This window comes from Apis dorsata, unplaced genomic scaffold (genome assembly GCF_000469605.1).
Source record: "Apis dorsata unplaced genomic scaffold, Apis dorsata 1.3 scaffold_68, whole genome shotgun sequence".
NCBI classification, from domain to species: Eukaryota; Metazoa; Arthropoda; class Insecta; order Hymenoptera; family Apidae; genus Apis; species Apis dorsata.
In genome coordinates, this window is record NW_006263366.1 from 130,377 (window position 1) to 151,077 (window position 20,701).

General features: G+C 24.0%; 4 protein-coding genes across 6 annotated transcripts; 3 read left to right on the forward strand and 1 right to left on the reverse strand.

Annotated features, from left to right (window-relative positions):
* The first annotated feature begins 315 nt into the window (after nt 1-315).
* Nucleotides 316-4,394, forward strand: LOC102677188. The gene is made up of 11 exons (XM_006609991.2): nt 316-724; nt 1,347-1,501; nt 1,586-1,633; nt 1,703-1,887; nt 1,976-2,096; nt 2,171-2,699; nt 2,783-2,988; nt 3,114-3,351; nt 3,537-3,753; nt 3,817-3,989; nt 4,067-4,394. Exons 2-11 carry the CDS (start codon nt 1,368-1,370, stop codon nt 4,163-4,165), a joined length of 1,950 nt encoding a protein of 649 aa, XP_006610054.1. The 5' UTR covers nt 316-724; nt 1,347-1,367; the 3' UTR covers nt 4,166-4,394.
* Nucleotides 4,395-4,658: 264 nt separating this feature from the next.
* On the reverse strand, nt 4,659-6,859 carry LOC102677038 (cilia- and flagella-associated protein 300-like). Of its 2 annotated transcripts, none has more exons than XM_031515364.1 (7): nt 6,730-6,859; nt 5,881-5,997; nt 5,674-5,755; nt 5,499-5,568; nt 5,266-5,360; nt 4,984-5,156; nt 4,659-4,900 (listed from the first exon to the last, which is right to left on the reverse strand). In XM_031515364.1, the coding sequence occupies exons 2-7, from the start codon at nt 5,973-5,975 to the stop codon at nt 4,702-4,704; spliced, it is 714 nt and encodes a 237-aa protein (XP_031371224.1). In that variant the 5' UTR covers nt 5,976-5,997; nt 6,730-6,859; the 3' UTR covers nt 4,659-4,701. The 2 variants fall into 2 exon arrangements, with proteins under 2 accessions (XP_031371224.1, XP_006610053.2); XM_006609990.2 differs by having other exon boundaries at nt 5,266-5,438.
* LOC102678747 (alpha-1,2-mannosyltransferase ALG9) lies at nt 6,268-9,500 on the forward strand. 2 transcript variants are annotated; one of them, XM_031515363.1, is made up of 12 exons: nt 6,268-6,404; nt 6,728-6,866; nt 7,001-7,206; nt 7,307-7,420; nt 7,500-7,610; nt 7,691-7,812; nt 8,045-8,154; nt 8,266-8,479; nt 8,554-8,695; nt 8,763-8,892; nt 9,010-9,140; nt 9,232-9,500. In XM_031515363.1, the coding sequence occupies exons 1-12, from the start codon at nt 6,325-6,327 to the stop codon at nt 9,371-9,373; spliced, it is 1,641 nt and encodes a 546-aa protein (XP_031371223.1). In that variant the 5' UTR covers nt 6,268-6,324; the 3' UTR covers nt 9,374-9,500. The 2 variants fall into 2 exon arrangements, with proteins under 2 accessions (XP_031371223.1, XP_006610069.1); XM_006610006.2 differs by having other exon boundaries at nt 6,325-6,404; nt 7,691-7,973; nt 8,038-8,154.
* Nucleotides 9,501-10,619: 1,119 nt separating this feature from the next.
* On the forward strand, nt 10,620-14,477 carry LOC102679046 (pantothenate kinase 4). Its single transcript, XM_006610009.2, has 13 exons — nt 10,620-10,977; nt 11,172-11,451; nt 11,609-11,792; nt 11,863-11,955; nt 12,131-12,287; nt 12,379-12,569; nt 12,643-12,917; nt 12,978-13,130; nt 13,213-13,300; nt 13,412-13,616; nt 13,699-13,856; nt 13,927-14,096; nt 14,163-14,477. Exons 1-13 carry the CDS (start codon nt 10,881-10,883, stop codon nt 14,464-14,466), a joined length of 2,355 nt encoding a protein of 784 aa, XP_006610072.1. The 5' UTR covers nt 10,620-10,880; the 3' UTR covers nt 14,467-14,477.
* The last annotated feature ends 6,224 nt before the right edge of the window (nt 14,478-20,701 follow it).

The window sequence follows — 20,701 nt, forward strand, 5'->3', positions numbered from 1 at the left end:
ATATATGTTTATATATTATAAGAAGTAATCAAATGTAAATTAATATAGAATAATTGTAGGATAAAAATATGTATTTTTCTATTTTATGATTGAAGTAGAAGCATTTTTAATTTTTTAAATGATTCAATCTTATAATAAGTGTTTAATAATGTATATTTCCATTAATTATTGTAAATAATTTTATTGTAAATAATTTTATATAAAAGAAAAAATTAATTTTAAAAACTATATAATGTCATCGCACATGATAAGTTTTAAATTGTGTGTAACAAAAAGATAATATATGATGATGTGATGATGTTTTGTAACGTCGTAAATACATTAAAGATTTAATTTGTATTTTTCTCTTTTCATATCCATATGCATATCAAGATATATTTTCTATTTTTCTCAAATGACGCGCCCTAATGGTAGTTATATCTATAGTTCAAAACTGAAGTTAATTCTCAGTTTCACGGGAAAGATAGAGTATGTCAATATTCGCCAATGTTTTTTCGCTGTTTCAACATGATGTGATAAATTTCCAAAGAGAAATTCTAAAAGAAGGCAAATATACAATGAAAGAAGAAAGAAAAAAACAAATTTCAAGAAATATCTTATATGATTAATTATAGTTTATGATCTTATTATTGAATGAAAAAAAATAAGAAAATAGAAAAATGAAAAAGGGAATAATTAATGATGTAAATTGAAGACATTATTTGTGACTATTATTAGAAAACTGGTAAAAAAAAAAGTCACGGTAGATTAATTATTTATTTATTAAATCCTAAAGTTGTTTTAACCTAAGGATTGTTTTAAAAAAGAATCAATTAAGTTTGTTTCAAACGAAATGTTGTTATTTTTCACACACTTAATTATAGATCAAAGTTATTAATTCTATACATTTTCACGAAGTATACGTATTAAATTTATACATATTTTATAAAAATAGATTCTTATTAGTTAATTTTTTAGGAAAGAATTTTATACAATGGTCTGTTGAAACAATATAAAATTATTGTTATATATAACTTTATTTGATTTTAATAAAATTAAACTTATATAATTTCTGTATTCATTTATTTTTTTTAAGATTATTTTTTTTAAGATTATATTTTATATGTTTTGTTTGATTATTCTTTTAAACTTGAAATTTTGTATTTATATATTTATTCTGTATTATTTTTTAATACTTTGTTTTATTTAAATTGATGTTAATTATTAATATTTATAATAAATTTGTATGTCTATGAATAAATATTTTTATTTGTTATTTTTATTACATTAAATTTTAATTGTATTTTACAACATAGATATATATTTTGGATGAAGAAAATATTTTAGGAAAAAATTTTGCCTTTTAGGTAATTTTATGATAAATAAAAATGAAGATTATGTCATGTTATTTTCGACGTTTAATAATAACAGCATTATTTATTTTATTGCTGTTTTGTGTTATTCAAGTTTTTCGTTCGGAATTAGGATTTAATGATAATGAATTATCAAATTTAGATAAATTGTAAGTAAATATTTTATTCATTTCAATATAAGAATGAACTATTTTATATTATAATTCATATTTTGATAACTTATATCATTTCAGAATACACATATCTCAGTTAATTAAGGAATCTGAACAACCTTATATTGGGTATACAATTAATTTTATTAGAAAAATTTTATTAGATAAAAAAAAGTAGAAAGGTTCATATGTCCTTAGGGAAGGAATTGTGGCTTGTAAACTACCTCAATTAGATGTTTCTAATCCAGAAATTACCAAATTCATTCATGATGTTTCTCCCTTGCAATGTACACCAGAAGATTGGGTTATTCTTCGTGGCTCAAGATTGGTTATTAGTAATAAAGCAAAAAAAAAATATGGATCTATAACTTGTCTTTTCAGTGGTAAATTTTGTGAAATTTACACATTTACAGTAATATTTTATAATATTTATATTATTGTATTTTAAAATTGTTTCAATTACATTTATAGAAATTCTCAGAGATGATGATTACAATGTATCATTTATGACTCCTATTGAATCTGATGATTCCTATGTTTTAAAATACAGTGATTTTGTTGATGTTAAATGTGAATCACAAAATGGAAATGAGTAAGTATATATTAAAAATAATAATTAATTGATTATTATCTATTGATTAATTTATTTCTTACAAAATTTTTTAGATGGCATAGTATCATGGTTGGAGTAAAGGATGATCCTAAAGTAAAAGAAAAAAGTAAATGGGAAAATGTTGGGAACAAAGCTCTTAAGTTAAATGTACTTATGTTTGGTTTTGATTCTTTATCCAGAAATACATTTATACGTAAATTACCAAAAACATATCAATATTTAAAAGAATACTTAGATGCTTTAATATTAGAAGGATATAATATAGTAGGTGATGGAACACCACAAGCTCTTATTCCTATTCTTACTGGAAAGATTGAACTTGAACTTCCAGATACTAGGAAACGCATGGGATTAAAAGCAAAGTATGTCAATGTATATCCAATGATATGGAATCAGTATAAAGAAAATAGTTATATAACAGGATTTATGGAAGACGTTCATCATATTGGAACTTTTACATATCGTCTAAAGGGTTTCAATAAACAACCAACTGATCATTACATGAGAACTTTCTATTTGGCTGCCACACCATATTTTAGATATTATAATAAATTTTGTGTTGGAGGCATTCCAAGACACATGGTATTTCAAATTTTAATATTTTTTATTAAGATTTATTATTATTAAGATTATCAATTTGATCATTAAATTTATTACTCTTGTAGGTAATGTTAAATTATATTAAAGAAATTTTTAATGTTTATAAACATCAACCAAAATTTCTGTTTGGATTTCATGGAGAACTTTCACATGATTCTTATAATGATATAGGAATGGTAGATGAAGATTTCTATAATTGGATAAAAGATTTACATGAATTTGGTCACTTGAATAATACAGTATTGATAATAATGAGTGATCATGGACATAGGTTTGTATAATATATGAAATTGAATTGAATAAAATTTTATTTTGAATATTGTATTATATCATAAAAATTTTATTCTTAATATATTGAAAACATATATTTGTAATATTGAAAATTTTATTTTTAAGGTTTGCAGAAATTCGTAATACTCTACAGGGTAAACAAGAAGAAAGACTACCATACTTTTCATTTGTATTTCCATTGTGGTTTAAAAAAGTTTATCCAGAAGCTTATGCAAATTTTTTACATAATACACGTTATTTAACAACTCCATTTGATATTCACAAAACATTAGAAAGTATATTAAATTTTGAAACACCAAAAAATGGAGATCGTCATCAGAGAGCTATTAGCTTATTTGATAAGGTAGATAAATTAAAAATTATATTTAATATTTATAATGTCTATTAAGCAATCATTGATTTTTCGCATAAATGTTTCCAAATAAAATTATGGTGACACAATTTTTATTTTTTGCTATAGATTAAATATAACATTAATATTTAATTATATTTAAATTTAAAAATTAATAAATATACATGATAATACAGATACCATTAGATAGAACTTGTGCGGATGCATTTATAGAACCACATTGGTGTGCATGTCTTAATTGGCAAGAAATTTCAATTGACAATGATAATGTTATTGCTGCAGCTAAGTATTTTATTCAATTCCTTAATAGTTATACAGAAGATCATCGTGATATATGTGAAAAATTGAAAATAAAAGAAATATTGTGGGCTGCTAAACTTATACCTAATAAAGGTATTATAAACAATTATATTTTTTTTTATGTTAATTGATAAATATTAAAATGTAAAATTATAGGTTTACTGAAATTTCAAAAATCGGGAGATCAAGATGGTTTTATAGGAGATTTTAGTGCAAAAACAAAATTAACTATTGAAACCTATCAATTAAAAGTAAAAACAGAACCAGGAGCTGCTTTATTTGAAGTCAGTATTACTTATGATATAAAAAAAAGTAGTTTTTTGACCAAAGTAAGTTCACTATTTATATTTATTAATATAATCATTAAAAAATAAAAAAATAAAAATAATTATATCAAAATTTTTAGATTTCAGATGTTAGTAGAATTAATATGTATGGGTCTCAGGCAAGATGTGTAGAAAATTCTTTATTTCATTTAAGAAAATATTGTTATTGCAAAGATTAAACAGTTATTATTTAGAAAGTAATATACATATTTACTTAAATTAAATAGCAAAAAAATTTTCATGAAAAAATTCACAAGCCATGAAAGAAATGCTGTGATTAGAATTATATTTCAATTTTTATATTTACCTCATGTTTTTCGTCTTAACAAACATTATAATCTTAAGAATAATATAATAATACAGAAAAAGATAACATTACAAATAAAGAATATTATTATTTATAGTGTATTTATACATAGTATTATATTTATATTTTACACATATATAAAGTGAATCATGCATCAATAAATAATATCTTAAATTATGTATTAATATTATTAAATAATTATGTATTAATAACAATTAATTAATTAAATAGACAAACTGCTAAATTTTAAATTATCAATTTTTACTATGTTTTAACAAATTAATGAATATTAAGTACATGATAAATATATAATATAAATAATGCATAATATAATGATTTGATATATAGAGTAATGTTTTTTTTTCATAAAATATATTTATGATATAATTTTCTGTAAATTTTTTTTAATCATTGTGAAAGACAATATTCGCCAAACTGATGCAAAAATGTTGTAATTTCATGAGTTACACTGTCAATTAATAGAAATCCTATATTTTGCATATGTGATGGCTCATATGGAAAATATGCTTCTCCTTTACTATCTTTAGCTACTACTTGTAAAACTATTGTACTAATTGATAAATCAGTATCTTCATTTTTTTGTACTCTAAATAATAGAAAAATATAATTATTTATTGTATAATTATTATTATATAAACAGAATACTTATAAACTATTATATCACTCAACTTTATTAAATCCTTATACATGGCTCTTGTTACTTCTAAATATGGATTTAAAATATCTTCATATTGACACAATATTCCTCCAAGAACAAGCATTTGAAAAATAAAAAATATAAATTCTTCTCGTTCATCTTTTAAATATAAATTATACTCTGGACATTCTTCATCTAATAACATCTATAAATTTATTATAAATGAATGTATAATTATATATTAAATATATATATAAATAAATATATATATTAAAACTAATTAATTATAATTATAAATAAGTAAAAATCTATACTGCTCTAAGATTATCAGAGATTAGAAAATTTTCTATTTCCATATCAAATCTTTTACAAATTGCTCCAGACTTGTGCACAATTCCATTTTTAGGATCTTTTAATTTATTGAAGAAAGACATATTTAAAACAGAACAAGAAATAGGATTTATTTCTACACTTGATGCTATTATATCTATTAAATAAACAAAAATTAATAATATATAATATCATATAGAAAAATATCTTTAGTTACCTTGTTTTGCCCAATAATTTCCTTGCTTTGTTAATAATTCTTTAGCAACAGTACTATCTTTAAAAAAAGCCTAGAAAAATGAAAAAATAATAAAAATATTAAATTTAAAATTTTTTTAAAATTATTTTAAAGTAAAAGCATTTTAAAATAAAAACTACATAATTAATGTACTGACTTCAGCTAAATGATATTTATGATATTTTTGAAAAGGTTCATTGAATGTAAAATGCTGGATAATAAAATTTCCTTTAATTCCCCTAAAAATTGAAAAAGAACTTATTATTATAACAAGTTGTTATATTTAAATTTGAATAAAAAAATTTTGCAAATATATATATAAATCAAAAATAGATAACAATAACAATAATACTAATATTATTACCATTTAGAAAGAAATTCTTGAATTTTTTTATCATTTATATTAATAAGATTTTTTTGAACAAGAGGCACAAATGTATATTTATGTTCAATCTCCATTTTTAACAAGTTTATATTGTTACTATGGAAATATATATATGTTTATATACTATGTTAATTGTTTAATATATAGAAAACTTTTGAAAAAAAAGGAAATTATAATAAACATTATAATTATAATAATATAAAAAAGAAATTTATAAAGAAAATATTTTTATGCAATAATAAAGAAAATATATAAGATTACATATAAAATATTTGTATAAATTAATGTTACATAATTGTAATCATAAAAATAATTTTTATTAATTAATAAAATAATATATATAAAATTTTAATATTTCTAAATATTTTATTAATATAGTTACACAGTTAAAAAAATATTTAGCTTCAAAGGTTTTGAAAAATCATGGCGCCGAATCAACGTCAACGTCAGCTTTTTATTTCCAAGAAAGAACTGAAAAAGTTGAATGGCAGAAGATTTTCAAAGTAGACAATAATTTTTTTTTCTTAATAATAAAACATGGAAAAAAAAATTTTGTGTTCTTTTACATTTAATAAAAATAAACATTATATACCGGTTAACCTTTTTTCTTTGACAATTTGATATTAATTGTTTTAATAAGAAATTACAAATATCTATATGTTATTTTATAAAATTTGTATTATTATTAATTATTATTAGGTATTTTTATTTTTTTATTTCATGATTAATATGAAATGTCTAAAATAATAAAATTATAAATTATAAAAATTAAATGTGCATAAAATTAAATACAAATTTCAAGAAAAATTAAGAATGTATGTTTCAGACCTGAAGAATCCTCTGATATTGGTCTTATTTATCCTTGTGTGGATACAGCATTTAAATTACTTCTATCTGCTAGATTTTGTTCTGCTATATGGAGTCATATAACAGATTGTGATGAAACATATAATTATTGGGAACCAGTAAGGAATAATTCTTAATAATTTTTTTAATTTTTAATAATGTTTATATATGTGTTTGTTTTATATTATTCTGTTTTAATAAATAGATTATTTGTTTTACAAAAATATTTTCTTTCATATATTTTATGTTTTAGAGTCATTATCTACTTTATGGCAATGGTCAACAAACATGGGAATATAGCCCACAATATGCATTAAGATCATACATGTATTTATTGATTCATATGGTACCAGCAAAACTTTATCATTACTTGTTAGAACCAAATCCTGTTTTAGTTTTCTATTTTGTAAGATGCCTATTATCTGTGGGTTGTGCATTGTCTGAAGTATATTTTTATAAGTATATATCTTATGAATCATATTATATTGTTAATAATATAGATTCATTAATGATAAATTTTATCTTAAAATATTAAAAAATATTATCATTTTTCTAATAGAAATGTATGCAGAGAATTTGGAATTCACATAGGCAGATTAACATTAGTATTTCTCATTCTTAGCTCTGGCATGTACATTGCTAGTGCTGCATTTTTACCATCCTCCTTTTCAATGTATGTTTAAAAATAATAATATATAAAATGAATGTGCAAAATTAAATCATTTAAATTAATATTATATATTTTTATATAGGTATTTGAGTACTATTGCAACAGCAGCATGGTATGGACGTCAGTATGAATTAGCAATTTTTGCTACAGCTTTATCTACTTTATTAGGATGGCCATTTGCAGCATTACTTGGGTATTTTTATTTGTACTATATAGAAAATTAAAGTGTAAAAATTAAATAGTTATATAAATATTTTTCATATCAATTTGCAGGTTACCAATTGCAATAGAAATGTTATTACATAAACAAGAATGGAATAAATTTATAAAATGGGTAGTCATATCTGGTACTGTTGTTTTAATACCAATGATATGGATTGATTCAATGTATTATGGTAAACTAGTTATAGCACCTTTAAATATTGTAATGTACAATGTTTTTACTAATCATGGGCCAAATATTTATGGAATAGAACCTTTCAGCTATTATATTTATAATGGATTTTTAAACTTTAATTTCGTTTTTATTGGTGCTATTTGTGCTCCATTTGGATTGGTAATATTTATGAAAACAATAATCTAAAACTTTATAATTTTTGATATCATAATCAACATTATAGTTTTTAGTGTGGCTAATTGTACCAGCTAGACCAAGAGATCGTTTATGTTTATCTTACTGGTATTCTTTGGCGCCATTGTATCTTTGGTTTCTAGTGTTTTTTTCACAACCTCATAAGGTAAATTAAATGATATTTTTTAACATTATATATATCTAATTATATTTTTATTATATTATATTATATTATATTATATTATATTTATATTTTTATAATATTTTTATATTACAGGAAGAACGATTTTTGTTTCCTGTGTATCCAATGATTTGTATGGCTGGAGGTATAGCTGTAGATACTATTCAAAAATTATATTTTTTTATCAGGACAAAAATTAGTTCTTTACATATTGCTTATCATTATTTGCAATATACTGTTTATATTACATGTTTTGCTATTTTAATATGTGGTCTTCTTGGAATATCAAGATCATTGGCAATATATAAAGGTAAAAAATTTTGGTTAATTAAAATTTGAAAGTTAATTAAAATAAAATTTTTTCATTTTTTTCTTAAATATTAGGTTATTATGCACCAATGGAAGTACTGATTGATACTAATAAACTTGGTTTAGAAAGAGAAATATCTAAGGATATTAATATTAATTTTTGTATTGGTAAAGAATGGCATAGATTTCCAAGTAGCTTTTTCTTTCCATCAAATAAGTAAGTAACACATTTCTTGACAAATACAATATAAAATATTTCATATTTTTAAATAAAAATATTGTAGTTGGAAACTTCAATATCTAAGGTCAGAATTTAAAGGTCAATTACCACAACCTTTTTTAAACCATGAAAATGCAACTAGTATTATACAACCCTATTTTAATGATATGAATAAAGAAGAACCTACACGTTATGTAAGCTATTATTCATAACACAATATGAAGATATTAAAATGTAGATTTTAGAAGTTTTGCATAGATTTTTTATATAATTATTATTGAATTTAACTAATTTAATGCACATTATTGTAGTTTAATTTAGATAAATGCCATTTTGTGTTAGACTTGGACAATGGTATTGAAACAATTTTAGAACCAAATTATTCTCAATTCAATGATAATTTTACAATAATAAAATCATCCAAATTTTTAAATTCAGCAAAGTAAGTGAATTATATGTTACATGAATTTTCTTATATTATCTATAATATTTATTAACTTAATATTTTATTGAATTTTTTATTTATTTTTTAGATCACACCGATTTTTCCGAGCATTTTATATTCCTTTCTTATCTGATAAATATTGTACATATGACTCGTATAATTTATTACAGAACATTAAATTGAAATCAATTCCTCTTTTATCAAAAGAAAAGAATACAAAATCTATTTAAAAATTTTAGAACATATATATGATTTTGATAAACAGGGTCTCTATCAGGGAAATTACATGTTTGATATTTCCAAATGGATGTGTAATAAAAAATAAAACAAAATAATTTAAAAATAATAAATGAAAATGAAAAAAACAAAAATGATTAAAACTTAAAAAAATTATAAACTTTTTTAGTTTTATTAAAAATTAAGAAATTCATAATTAGATTTTAAATCAATCATAATTTTGTTATAATAAATAATTGTTAATACATGTATAATATAATATATGCGCTTATAATTAAAAATATGCGCGATTAGTGTGTTTTAAAAAAAATATATAAATTATGATTAATATAAATATATTGAATAAAAATTTTGTATAAAATACATAGATATATAAAAAACTTATACTTGTAATAAAACATTTAATTAATTATTTTTTATGTATAAAATACTTAATAATATAAAATATTTTAATTTTGTTCTTGCATTTTTAGTATTTACACATTTTAATAAACTGTTAAGCATTATTTTTATCAATACATAGTAATTTTATCAGTATAATATATATAATAAACTTAACTAAAAATAGTAACTGTATGAATAATATTTGATAATAATATTTATATGTAATTAAATTCTAGTTTCTTTGTAATTAACATATACATATACATATACTTATACATATATATATATATATATATATGTATAGTAAATATATTTATGAAAGTGCAATATAATTAATTTTAATTGCAATATACTGTAAATTATTGTATTATATTTTATAAATATTCTAGTAAAAATTGTCAGGAACATATTGTGTAAAATCTAAATTATTTAATATATTTTAATTATTACAAAATATTTTTTAATGTATTTTTTATTAAATTTTTTTTTTAAATTTTGTGATATAAATTAATTATAAATAAAATAATATATGATTTATGAATATATAAAATTATATATAATTTTTTTTATCAGACATTTTATAAATGTTGCTATATCAAACAAATTAAAATTGCAAATATTAGTATATAAATATATTATAGGAATTAGATATGTATAAAAAGATAATTTATGCTTTATTGTAATAAATTCTTATATAGATTCTTTCTCTACCAAAAATACATTACAGAATCATTTTTATTATTAAATTGTTTAAATAATTAATGTATATTATTTTTTTATCATAATTTGCTTTGCATATATAATTAAGCTTTGTGCATAATTTTTTATTAAAATCAAACGTTATTATTATATATATGAATGGGGCGCTTCTGTCTATCTAATGTTAATAGCCATTTTTTTAGATCAACGCGATAAATTTCGAGTAAACAAAATTTTAATTCATGCGCGTTGATGTATGTCCTAGAGATAAGAAAATTTTTCACTGCATATATGTGATATTTATTAACAAATATTTAAATATTGATAAAATTATTATTTAACGTGATGTATACTGATTGCTAATTGTGAAAACACCTACTGTTCGAAGTATAGTAGTTTCGTTAAGATAAATGTAAAATGGAAACGAATGAACGAAATCATTCCATAAAATTACCAGGTGCAGTTGAAGTATTTGCAAATTTGAAAAATGCTCAAAAATTTGCTATTGATATTGGTATGTATTATGTTGTATATTTTATTAACATTCTGTAAAAGATTTTATGTATTTTATATAAATTCAATTATAAGGTTATCCTTCAAACGGTCTTTGAAAATTATATATATTTATTTTTAATTTTTAAAATTCGAAATCATCATAGTCCTTTAATAATACAATTCAAGATTATTTTGATTTTCATTTAATTACAGGATTATCTTTGACAAAAATAGCTTATTATTCAACAATTAGTTATCGTAAAGCATTATACGAGGATACAGGTTTAGGAAATACTGGAGAACGTACATACAAAGTACATGAAGGCAATAGACTTCATTTTGTTAAATTTGAGACTAGATACCTTGAAAATTGTTTGGATTTTGTAAAAAAAAATTTAGTAAATGTTGAAAGATTTCATGGCAAAAATATTAAAGTAACTGGTGGAGGAGCATATAAATTTAATTTTTTGCTACAAGAAAAATTAGGTTTAATGTAAGTATTTTAAAATAATATTTAAATTTATTAAATATAATTTATATTTATTTATTAAATATTTATTATATAATATTTATTATTTATATTTATTAAATAAAATTTATATAATTTAATAAATACTATTAACAAAAATAAAAGTAAAACATTATTTTAGAATTGATAAAGAAGATGAGATTGCATGTCTAATAAAAGGTTGTAATTTTTTATTAAAAAATATATCTTGTGAAGCATTTGAATTTGAAAGATATGGAAATCCTGAATATAAATTTCAAAAAGCTGGTCCTAACATATTTCCATATATGTTAGTAAATATTGGTAGTGGTGTCAGTATTCTTAAAGTAAGTTACAAACATAATAATTAATTGTCTAAATTCTTCTTTATTTTTAAAATATGTATGATATTTTCAGGTTGAATCTGATGAAGTATTTGAAAGAGTTGGTGGTACAGCTACAGGAGGAGGAACATTTTGGGGATTAGGCTTTTTGCTCACAAAAAAAAAGGTATTAATAATTTGATATTAATCTCTTTATATTTATTAATTTCTTTATATATATTATAAATATTTTTTATTATTTTTATTATATGATATATATATATATATATATAAATTTAATTATATCTCTATCTGAAACAAATAAATATAATACTAAAAAATAATTAAAAATATTTTATTAGGGCTTTGATGAATTGTTGCAACTTGCAGAAAGAGGAGATCATCGTAATGTTGATATGTTAGTGAAAGATATTTATGGGGGTGATTATGCTTCTCAAGGTTTACCTGGAAATCTTATTGCAGCTTCTTTTGGCAAAGCTACTTTTTATAATAGTGATGGTAAGTAGACATAAAAAAAGTAAATAATTTATGTATTAATTATTACCAAATCAAATATTAATAACGAATAAATATTTTTTTTATATTTTAGGACAACCAAAATATTCTGAAGCAGATCTTGTTAGAAGTCTTTTACTTACTATAAGTAATGATATTGGACAAATAGCAAGTTTACATGCAACTATGCATAATATGAATAAAGTTTATTTTGGTGGTTATTTTCTTCGTAATCATCCTCTATCAATGCATACTATTTCATGTTCTATCAAATATTGGTCTCGTGTTAGTTTTAAACTTTTCATTTTTCTCTTATGTAAGCATAATATATATATAAAATTTTTTTTTATAAAACTAGGGAAAAGTGAAACCTCTTTTTCTTCGGCATGAAGGTTATCTTGGTGCAATTGGAGCATTTTTATATGGTGCTGAACAATCTAATGAATATAACTGGTTGGAAAATTATGCTGGATCTTCAGGATTTAAAGATACAGCATGCACTAATCTTGGAATTAAAATAGATCAATTAGAAATTGACCAAGCAGAAACTGCTGTTACATTTTGTCCACTTTTGAAAGATCCAGCTTCTTATAATCCTGATACAACTGATCTTGCCGAGGATAAAGAAGCTAGGTAAATTATAAATAATTTTTATATTATATACATTTTTTAATGATATATAAATATTTATAGAGATTATTGGCTTCAATGTTTTGAAGAATCAGTAGATAAATTCATAGCTAGAGCTCTTCACAGTCAACCACATAGTCCAACTGCAAAAGATAGAGCAACAAAATTGAAGAAAAAATATGTCGACAGGTTGCATTATCTACATCTTGAACCATTGTAAGCTTTGTTCAATAATAAAAATCTAACATTTTATAAAAATATATTATAATTTTATCATTCGTAATATAATGAATTATAGTGCTTATGGGACACTTACAGTGAGAGTACTATTGGACACTATTGAACATTGCATGAAGGAATTCGATTTTCCTGATCCTTATTTATTTGTAAGTTTCAGAAAAGTTTATTCTTATGTTTATTCTTGTATTAGGATTTCTATCAAGTATATATTTAATTATAACATATTTCTAATATTTTAATATTTATTTTATATATAGCAAAAGAAGAAAGAAAATGAAGAAGCTTTAAAATATTTAAAAAGTCGCATAATAACTATTGATAAATTGGAAGAAGCGGAAAAAATAAAGGCATTAATATTGGGAGTTTTGAGTGGTAATATGTTTGATTGGGGTGCACAAGCTGTTGCAACTTTGATGGAAACAACAGATTTTGGTTTTGCCGAAGCTCAAGCGAAAATACCGGGTATTGCTGCATTGTAATATTTACGATTGTAATTTATCAAAAGAGACAATCTCGATAAAATTAATATATTTTTTTTACTTAGGTAGACCTTGGTTAGTTGATAATTTGGATGATTGGATAGAAAGATTAGAAATAGGTATACCACATAAATGTGCTGCTATCTTCGTTGATAATAGTGGAGTTGATATAATATTAGGAATTTTACCATTTGCTCGTGATCTATTATTACGAGGAACAAAAGTTAGTTGAAATATATATCTTTCAATTTGATCATAATACATTAATTAAATTAAAATAAAAATTATTTTAGGTTATATTATGTGCTAATTCTATGCCAGCATTAAATGATGTTACATATTCAGAATTGGTTGTAACATTACGAGATGCATCGAACATATGCAAAGTTATTAGACGTGCTCTAAAAGAAAATCGTTTGATTGCTATGGAGACTGCTCAGGCTGGACCTTGTCTTGATTTAAGGTAATTATTATGATATATAATCAAGATGATTATTTTAAGTATTATTTTTATGAATTATTTTAATAGCCGATTGAACTTAGACTTATGTCTTGCAATGGTGAAACATGATGTTGATCTTATTGTATTGGAAGGAATGGGTAGAACACTTCATACGAATTTTCATGCAAAGATGACTTGTGAATGTTTAAAATTAGCAGTTGTTAAAAATCGATGGTTAGCGCGCCGATTAGGTGGTGATATGTACGCTGTAATATGTAAATATGAAAAGCCAATAAAAGTGAAAATTCAAGATATAAAACTAGAAAAAGAATGTCCAGTAGAATGTGTAGAGAATAAAATAGATATTTGCACATGCGATATAAAAGAATAAATAATAAAAATGTAAGTATATAAATATATTGAATTATATAGTTATATAGAGTTATAACTATTATGACTATTTAATTATGATATATTTGAAATTTTATTCTAATTTCAGAAATCAAAAATTGAAACATTACAGTATTTCTTTATTTTTTATTTAGGTATGTATATAAAAAATAAAAAATTTTAGTATATTTATAATTTTGAATGAAAATATAGGAAAAATATTATTTAAATTTTTATAAAATTTATTGTTATTTGTTTTCAATATTGTAATTATTAACAAAATTTATCTTACAAGAAATGATCCCCAACTCAGAAATTCAAAAAATTATAAAATTTTAAAAATATATAATGTTTATATATGTTATATATGTTTACACAATTTTTTTTGGCGCCAAAATTACTTTAAGGCGATGAAATCAATCCTTAAAAATTTAGTTATTTTTCCATTTTACGTTATAAATTTGCAAACTTGCAAATTAAATTTTTCGAGAACGAGACGATAATCTTTATGAAAAGAAATAACTTTTATCTGAAATTTTTTTTGTTTTAGTTATTTTTCTTATAGTTTGCGTAAAATCTTAAAGATTGATTTCATTTCCTTAAAGTGATTTTGGGTAGGAAAAAAAAAAAAAAAAATTCATAAGATATATCTACATAAACATGTTATATATCTCTAAAGTATCATAATTTTTTGAATTTTTGAGTTTCTTTTTTTGTTAGAAGTATTACAAGTAAAGCTTGATCAAAAATATTTTTAATATTATATATATATATATATATATATACCAAACTTTATAATCTAGTGTATAAAAACTTTAATATTGACAAGAAACATTGATAGAAAAAAAATTAATACCTAGTCATAAATAATGTAATTATTTTTTTTGTAATATATAAAGAAATAATTGAAATTATGACGACCAATAATAATTAAAGATATGTATTATATGATACTGTACAGGATTCTTATAGATTCAATAGATATCAGTTTCTGTGATAATGTAACATTCAATCAGAAAGTTACATATTCGTGTAAATTAAAACAGTAAATCAATAGACAATATAATAGAGTAATATTGTAAAAGATAAATCATTTTCATATATTATCATTTTTTGATTTAAAAGTTTTTGTACAGAAAATTGCTTCTTGTCAAATTAAATTTTTTTTTCTTAAACTTTTTTTCTTTTTTTTTTTTTTTGTTTGTAAAAATTTTAAAAGAAATGTTAATGTTAATGTTATAAAATAAGCAAAAATATTTTTAAAAATGACTAATTTATCATAAATTTTTAAGATTTCATAAAATAGAAGATAGATTACAAAAAGAAAATTGTTAAAATTAAGACAATATGATTCTCAAATTATAGATTGATGCAACTATTTGTTAATACTCAATATAAAGTATACATATATTTAATTTGGTTTATAAAATGTAAATATATGAACTTTTTTGTGACTTAATTGCATAAAATATTTTAGTAATTAAATATGATTTTTTTAAAATTTGTAAATTATAATAAAATTCAACATTGAAAAGTAATAATTAAATATAAACATTTTTTTTAACAATAATTTCATCTTCGAATTTGCTGATCAATCAAAAATACTGCTCTAACAGTTACTAAGTTTTATTCTATATTATTATTTTATATATATATTATTATATATTTAAGATACTGACTTTTTACTAATGTATAATATTTTGCAAAAGAAATGTAAATGTATTTTTCAAAAATAAATTTCATACAATCTATATTTAATTTTTTTAATATTCACAATTATCTTCATTTATTATTATTTATTATTTAATTCCTTTCGAAAAACTATATTTTTTTAAATAATAATTTTAAGAATATTTATTCCTAAAATTTACAAATCACATTTAGTAAAATTTATTTCGTATTTACAATAGAGATTTTATAATATCCATTTTTAATTAATTATATTTATTCGTAAAGTTTTACTGTTTGCAAGAGAAATAATAGATCCATGTCATATTGATTCCAATAAAACAACATAAAATTAAACAACGAAATGAGAACAATCGACCAGAAATTAGCATTCCTTATTGTTTCTAATACGAGACATTTAACCCTTTTTACTTTATTTTCGAAAAATTAAAAGTTCATCAACATTGTCAGAAACATTCAACATCGAAATTTTTAAGTATCGGTATCTAAATTTAAATATCAGTCTCTGTATAGGCGTATCTTTAATGGCACTTTAATTATACGTTATTCCGTAATTTCATGCAGATTACGTAGGAGAGGCTGCGTGTGTGCGTTTATTTGTGATTACACAAACATAGCGATGGCGTTGTGCAGATAGATATTTTGAGAGCTCTTCGTGTCAGCTTTAATTCCTTCCCAGGGATTCCTTCGCGATTGCGGATTGCACTTGCACTCGTGTATTCAACATAAAATAGCTCCGTAGAAATTACATTTGCAATTTTCGAGCGCTAGTAACGTTGTTGGATAGTTGGTATATTATAGGGATAAAGAACGAGGCGAAATATAGTCCTATAATTTTCTTTTTTTTTTTTCCAAAAAGAAAATATGTAATTGTAAGCACAATCAAAATTTGTGAAATTCTTTCGGTGTTCATTATGTGGGATTTTAGTGGGAAAAAAAGAATTATGGGAGAAAAATGAAAAGGGGTTAGAACGAAACACATTTACGAGCAAAGTTTCTCGATCCTTTTCCAAGATGCAGTCAAAAGAAAGGTGGTTCTAGGTTCGATCCTGAGCTACCTATCACACGTAAGCTTTATCGGATTTTGTGCACCGGGCATGAAATCCCAAAATGCACGTATCATTTTGGCGCAAAGGTACAACTGCAATCCGGAATCGGATAGGAATTCTAAAAACTATTATGATTGATGGATCTAATTCACTGTATTTTACGCAATTAGGTCAAGCTTGAAAAAAAAAAAAAAAATAGTGCGATAATTTTGGATAAGAAAATATTAAAAAAAAAAAAAAATGAATTTTATTTTATAATATTTACAAAAAAAAAAGAAAAGAATTACAAAGAAAATAGAAGAATTTGTCTTCATTCGCATGAATGAAATTTTTACGTATTTCGTGTTATTATTTAACGATTCGTATAAAAAATTTTCATCAAATAATATTTTAAATCAACAAACAATATATTTTCACTCTTTAAAATATGAGAATATACAAAACGAAGTTATTAAGATAAATACGATGATAACACGACGAACGATGGACACGGTCATAAATGCAGATCGATAAATTCACGAAACGACAAGGAAATGATGAATCGTTCCGTTTTATCATCGTTGTTCTAATTACATTAATTTCGCAATTACAACACGCGTTTGCAAACTTATCTATATCTACCGATACGAAGAATGGATTTTTTTCAATCGTCGTTTTCAGCGAAACGAAAGAATTCATGACGCGTTACGCGAAATCGATTTTGAAACATGAATATCATTTCAATTTCGTCGAGTTCTCTCACGCTTAATCGTGAAATTTAAAAAAAAAAATTTCTCGAGTATCGATAAAATTCGAATAAGAATTTCATTCCGATTGAAACGACGATATTGCGGATGAAATAAGTTCGTTATACGTGAAGATTCAGTCTCGAGTTAAATTATTAAAACTTAAATAAATAATGAATCCCGATTAATTTCATAGAAAGAGAAGAGACATAGGCGATGGCAGCCTCTGTTTCGATTTCAATTTTGTTCGACGCAAAATTGAATTGAAAGCTTAGGTTTTTAGTTTTCATGGTCGACTCACGTTTCGCGAAAATATACGATTGTCCGGAAGTGGATTTCGGGAGGGATTGTTCCGTTTCTTGCCCGTTTTCACGCGATACGGCTCGGGTTACGTGAAATTAATTTCGATAAGTTGATCTCTAACGCAACATTTCCAGGGATGGAATTTCGGAGAGGATTTGTTTACGCCTGTGTTGCATTTTATCGCGTATGTTGCCCGGAAACACTGTAACGTTCATCACTTTTTTTTTTTTTTTTTTTTTACCGTTTTGTAGATTTTTCGAAAATCTACAAAAACTCGTTCAATTTTTAATAAAGGTCTATTTTTTACGATCATTTGGCTCCTGAATTTTTTCGACAGTTTTTATTAAAGCCCGTTCATCTTTGGCTAGGAATGTAACGAATAAAAGAAAAAGAAGAAAAAAAAAAAGGGAGGCCGCGAGGAGGGAGAAAAAAATAAAGGGAGTAAAAAATACGCGAAAACACATGAAAAAAGTAACTTCACGTGTATCGCGTGTAAGCGTTTATGAAAAAGCTTGGTTTACGAGTATGGCTCGGTTTTAATTTCGCTGGAAAGGCAGCTGTTTATTACAATTGCACCGCTGTAAACGCACCGCTCCACGATTCTCCGATTTATTCGAAGAAAGTAATCGGATGGAGGAACGCGCGTTAAAATAATTTTATCAACCGAGATCGAACCATTTTCTCCGAGTTTTTGATTTTCCATCATTTTTTTCTGCTTACTTCGACGACAGTGCTTATCACACATTTACTTATTCGATCGAATATTTTCATTCAAATATTTTCATATACCATTTATCGCAAATCCATTTATTTCACTTACTCTTTTTCCATAAACAATTAACATTGCAAATGGGATATCGAAATTTTCCTTTCATATTTTAAAATTAAAAAATCGAATCCGATATCACCCCACGTTCAATCTACCTCTGCACCAGCGGAATAAACGATATCCAGCAGCGTATCATTAACCTTAGAGTCAAGGATCCAATACAAGGAATGGGAAGATACAAGTTGGCTAGAAGTGGATCTACTCGGTAACTATTCACTCTTATTCACTCTCAAAGGAACCAAAGGATACCATTGAGGGGACCCACATGAAACAGGCCCTTCCACTTCGTCGAAATTTCTATCTAATAGCAAAAGATAAAATATTAAAATATATATCGGTTTTTGATTTACGTCTAATAATAATAAAAATCTTGTTCCACCAACTTTTCTTCGATAATAAATAAAATTGAATGCCATTTTCGATTTTGTAATCGATTTTCCATGATTTCATTTTCTTTAAACGGAATAGTAAGAGAGATGTAAAGATTTATGCATGGTTTAAAGTTTATCCTTAATGTTCTCTTGAACGGGATACTTTATTGCATGAAACGATTGCATCTCAACGAAGACGGATCTCCCCTTGATTTTTTTTCGCGCTCCCCGTCAGAATTAACGGTGTCGTTAAAACGGGAATTACCTATTCCTGGTCGCGCACGAAGTTTTTAATTCCTCGTCTGCCAAGCTGTAGCTGATCGAACAATAAAACCATAATGAATAATAAATGCGATGTTTTTACCGCTCGTCACAGCCAAGATTGTCGCGAATTTGTATCGATCGATTTTACGATTACCGTCTTTCCAATGAACCACGTTTTAACGAACTTCTATCCCAGTAATTTTTCATCACTCTTTCACAATTATTCTCTCTTTATCGATCACGCCCGCCAATTATATTATTTCAATTCTTGCGATCACATTTATTTAACCTAACAAAACGACACACGATTTTCACCCTCAATCGACACTTTCTTCATTCTGTTGAACAATTTCGACATTCCATCCCTTTCCGTCTTAAAAATTTTAACATCCCGACTCATAGAGGATATTATGAGATCGGGGGAAGATTTGTTTCCAAAACGTGTCCATCATAAAGGGGGATGGAAAGCGATTAAAAAAAATCAAGCGATCGTATTTGACACGAAATCAAAAAGAAAAAGAAAGAAAAAGGTAAAGAGACTCGTTTTTCTTATCCAAATTATCACAATTTCAATCCAACTTGCTCTCCCGTTGTGATGACGATTCTCCCTCAGCTGAATGTCATCGTGGATTAATTAATATCGGGATGGAGGAGGGAGATTGGAATCGAGGCATCAACGCGAGAAGGGAATCCTCGAAACAACCAACGCAAACGCCTCGGGAGAGTTGCAGAACATTTCACGCGAACCTCGGCCACAATTGCCGTGCGCTTCACGAAACTTCCCCTCCTCTGGAACCTGTTGATGCCACTTCTGCCGATGTTTTTTTGGTCCTCTCTGCCTTCAGTTCCAACCCTCGAGCGAGCATCGTTCGCCTCCCCTCCCAGAGAAATTTTCTCCCTTTCGTCGCCAATCGTGTTTTCCACTGCAGGCCGTCAAACTTGCAATTTTTCTTTTTCCTTTTTCCTTCTTTTCCACTCTTTTTTTTTTTTTTTTTTTTTTTTTTTT

Bases quoted from the DNA above. Each gene is read 5' to 3' on its own strand.
- LOC102677188 (XM_006609991.2), top strand. From the start codon at position 1,368: ATGAAGATTATGTCATGTTATTTTCGACGTTTAATAATAACAGCATTA. The intron at 2,097-2,170 runs GTAAGTATATAT...AAAATTTTTTAG, and splicing joins GAATCACAAAATGGAAATGA to ATGGCATAGTATCATGGTTG. The intron at 2,989-3,113 runs GTTTGTATAATA...TTTATTTTTAAG, and splicing joins ATGAGTGATCATGGACATAG to GTTTGCAGAAATTCGTAATA.
- LOC102677038 (XM_006609990.2), bottom strand. From the start codon at position 5,975: ATGGAGATTGAACATAAATATACATTTGTGCCTCTTGTTCAAAAAAAT. The intron at 5,569-5,673 runs GTCAGTACATTA...TCATTTTTCTAG, and splicing joins ATAAATATCATTTAGCTGAA to GCTTTTTTTAAAGATAGTAC. The intron at 5,157-5,265 runs GTATAGATTTTT...ATAAATTTATAG, and splicing joins TCTCTGATAATCTTAGAGCA to ATGTTATTAGATGAAGAATG.
- LOC102678747 (XM_006610006.2), top strand. From the start codon at position 6,325: ATGGCGCCGAATCAACGTCAACGTCAGCTTTTTATTTCCAAGAAAGAA. The intron at 8,480-8,553 runs GTAAAAAATTTT...CTTAAATATTAG, and splicing joins ATCATTGGCAATATATAAAG to GTTATTATGCACCAATGGAA. The intron at 8,893-9,009 runs GTAAGCTATTAT...ACATTATTGTAG, and splicing joins AAGAAGAACCTACACGTTAT to TTTAATTTAGATAAATGCCA.
- LOC102679046 (XM_006610009.2), top strand. From the start codon at position 10,881: ATGGAAACGAATGAACGAAATCATTCCATAAAATTACCAGGTGCAGTT. The intron at 11,793-11,862 runs GTAAGTTACAAA...TGATATTTTCAG, and splicing joins GTGGTGTCAGTATTCTTAAA to GTTGAATCTGATGAAGTATT. The intron at 13,857-13,926 runs GTTAGTTGAAAT...AAATTATTTTAG, and splicing joins TATTATTACGAGGAACAAAA to GTTATATTATGTGCTAATTC.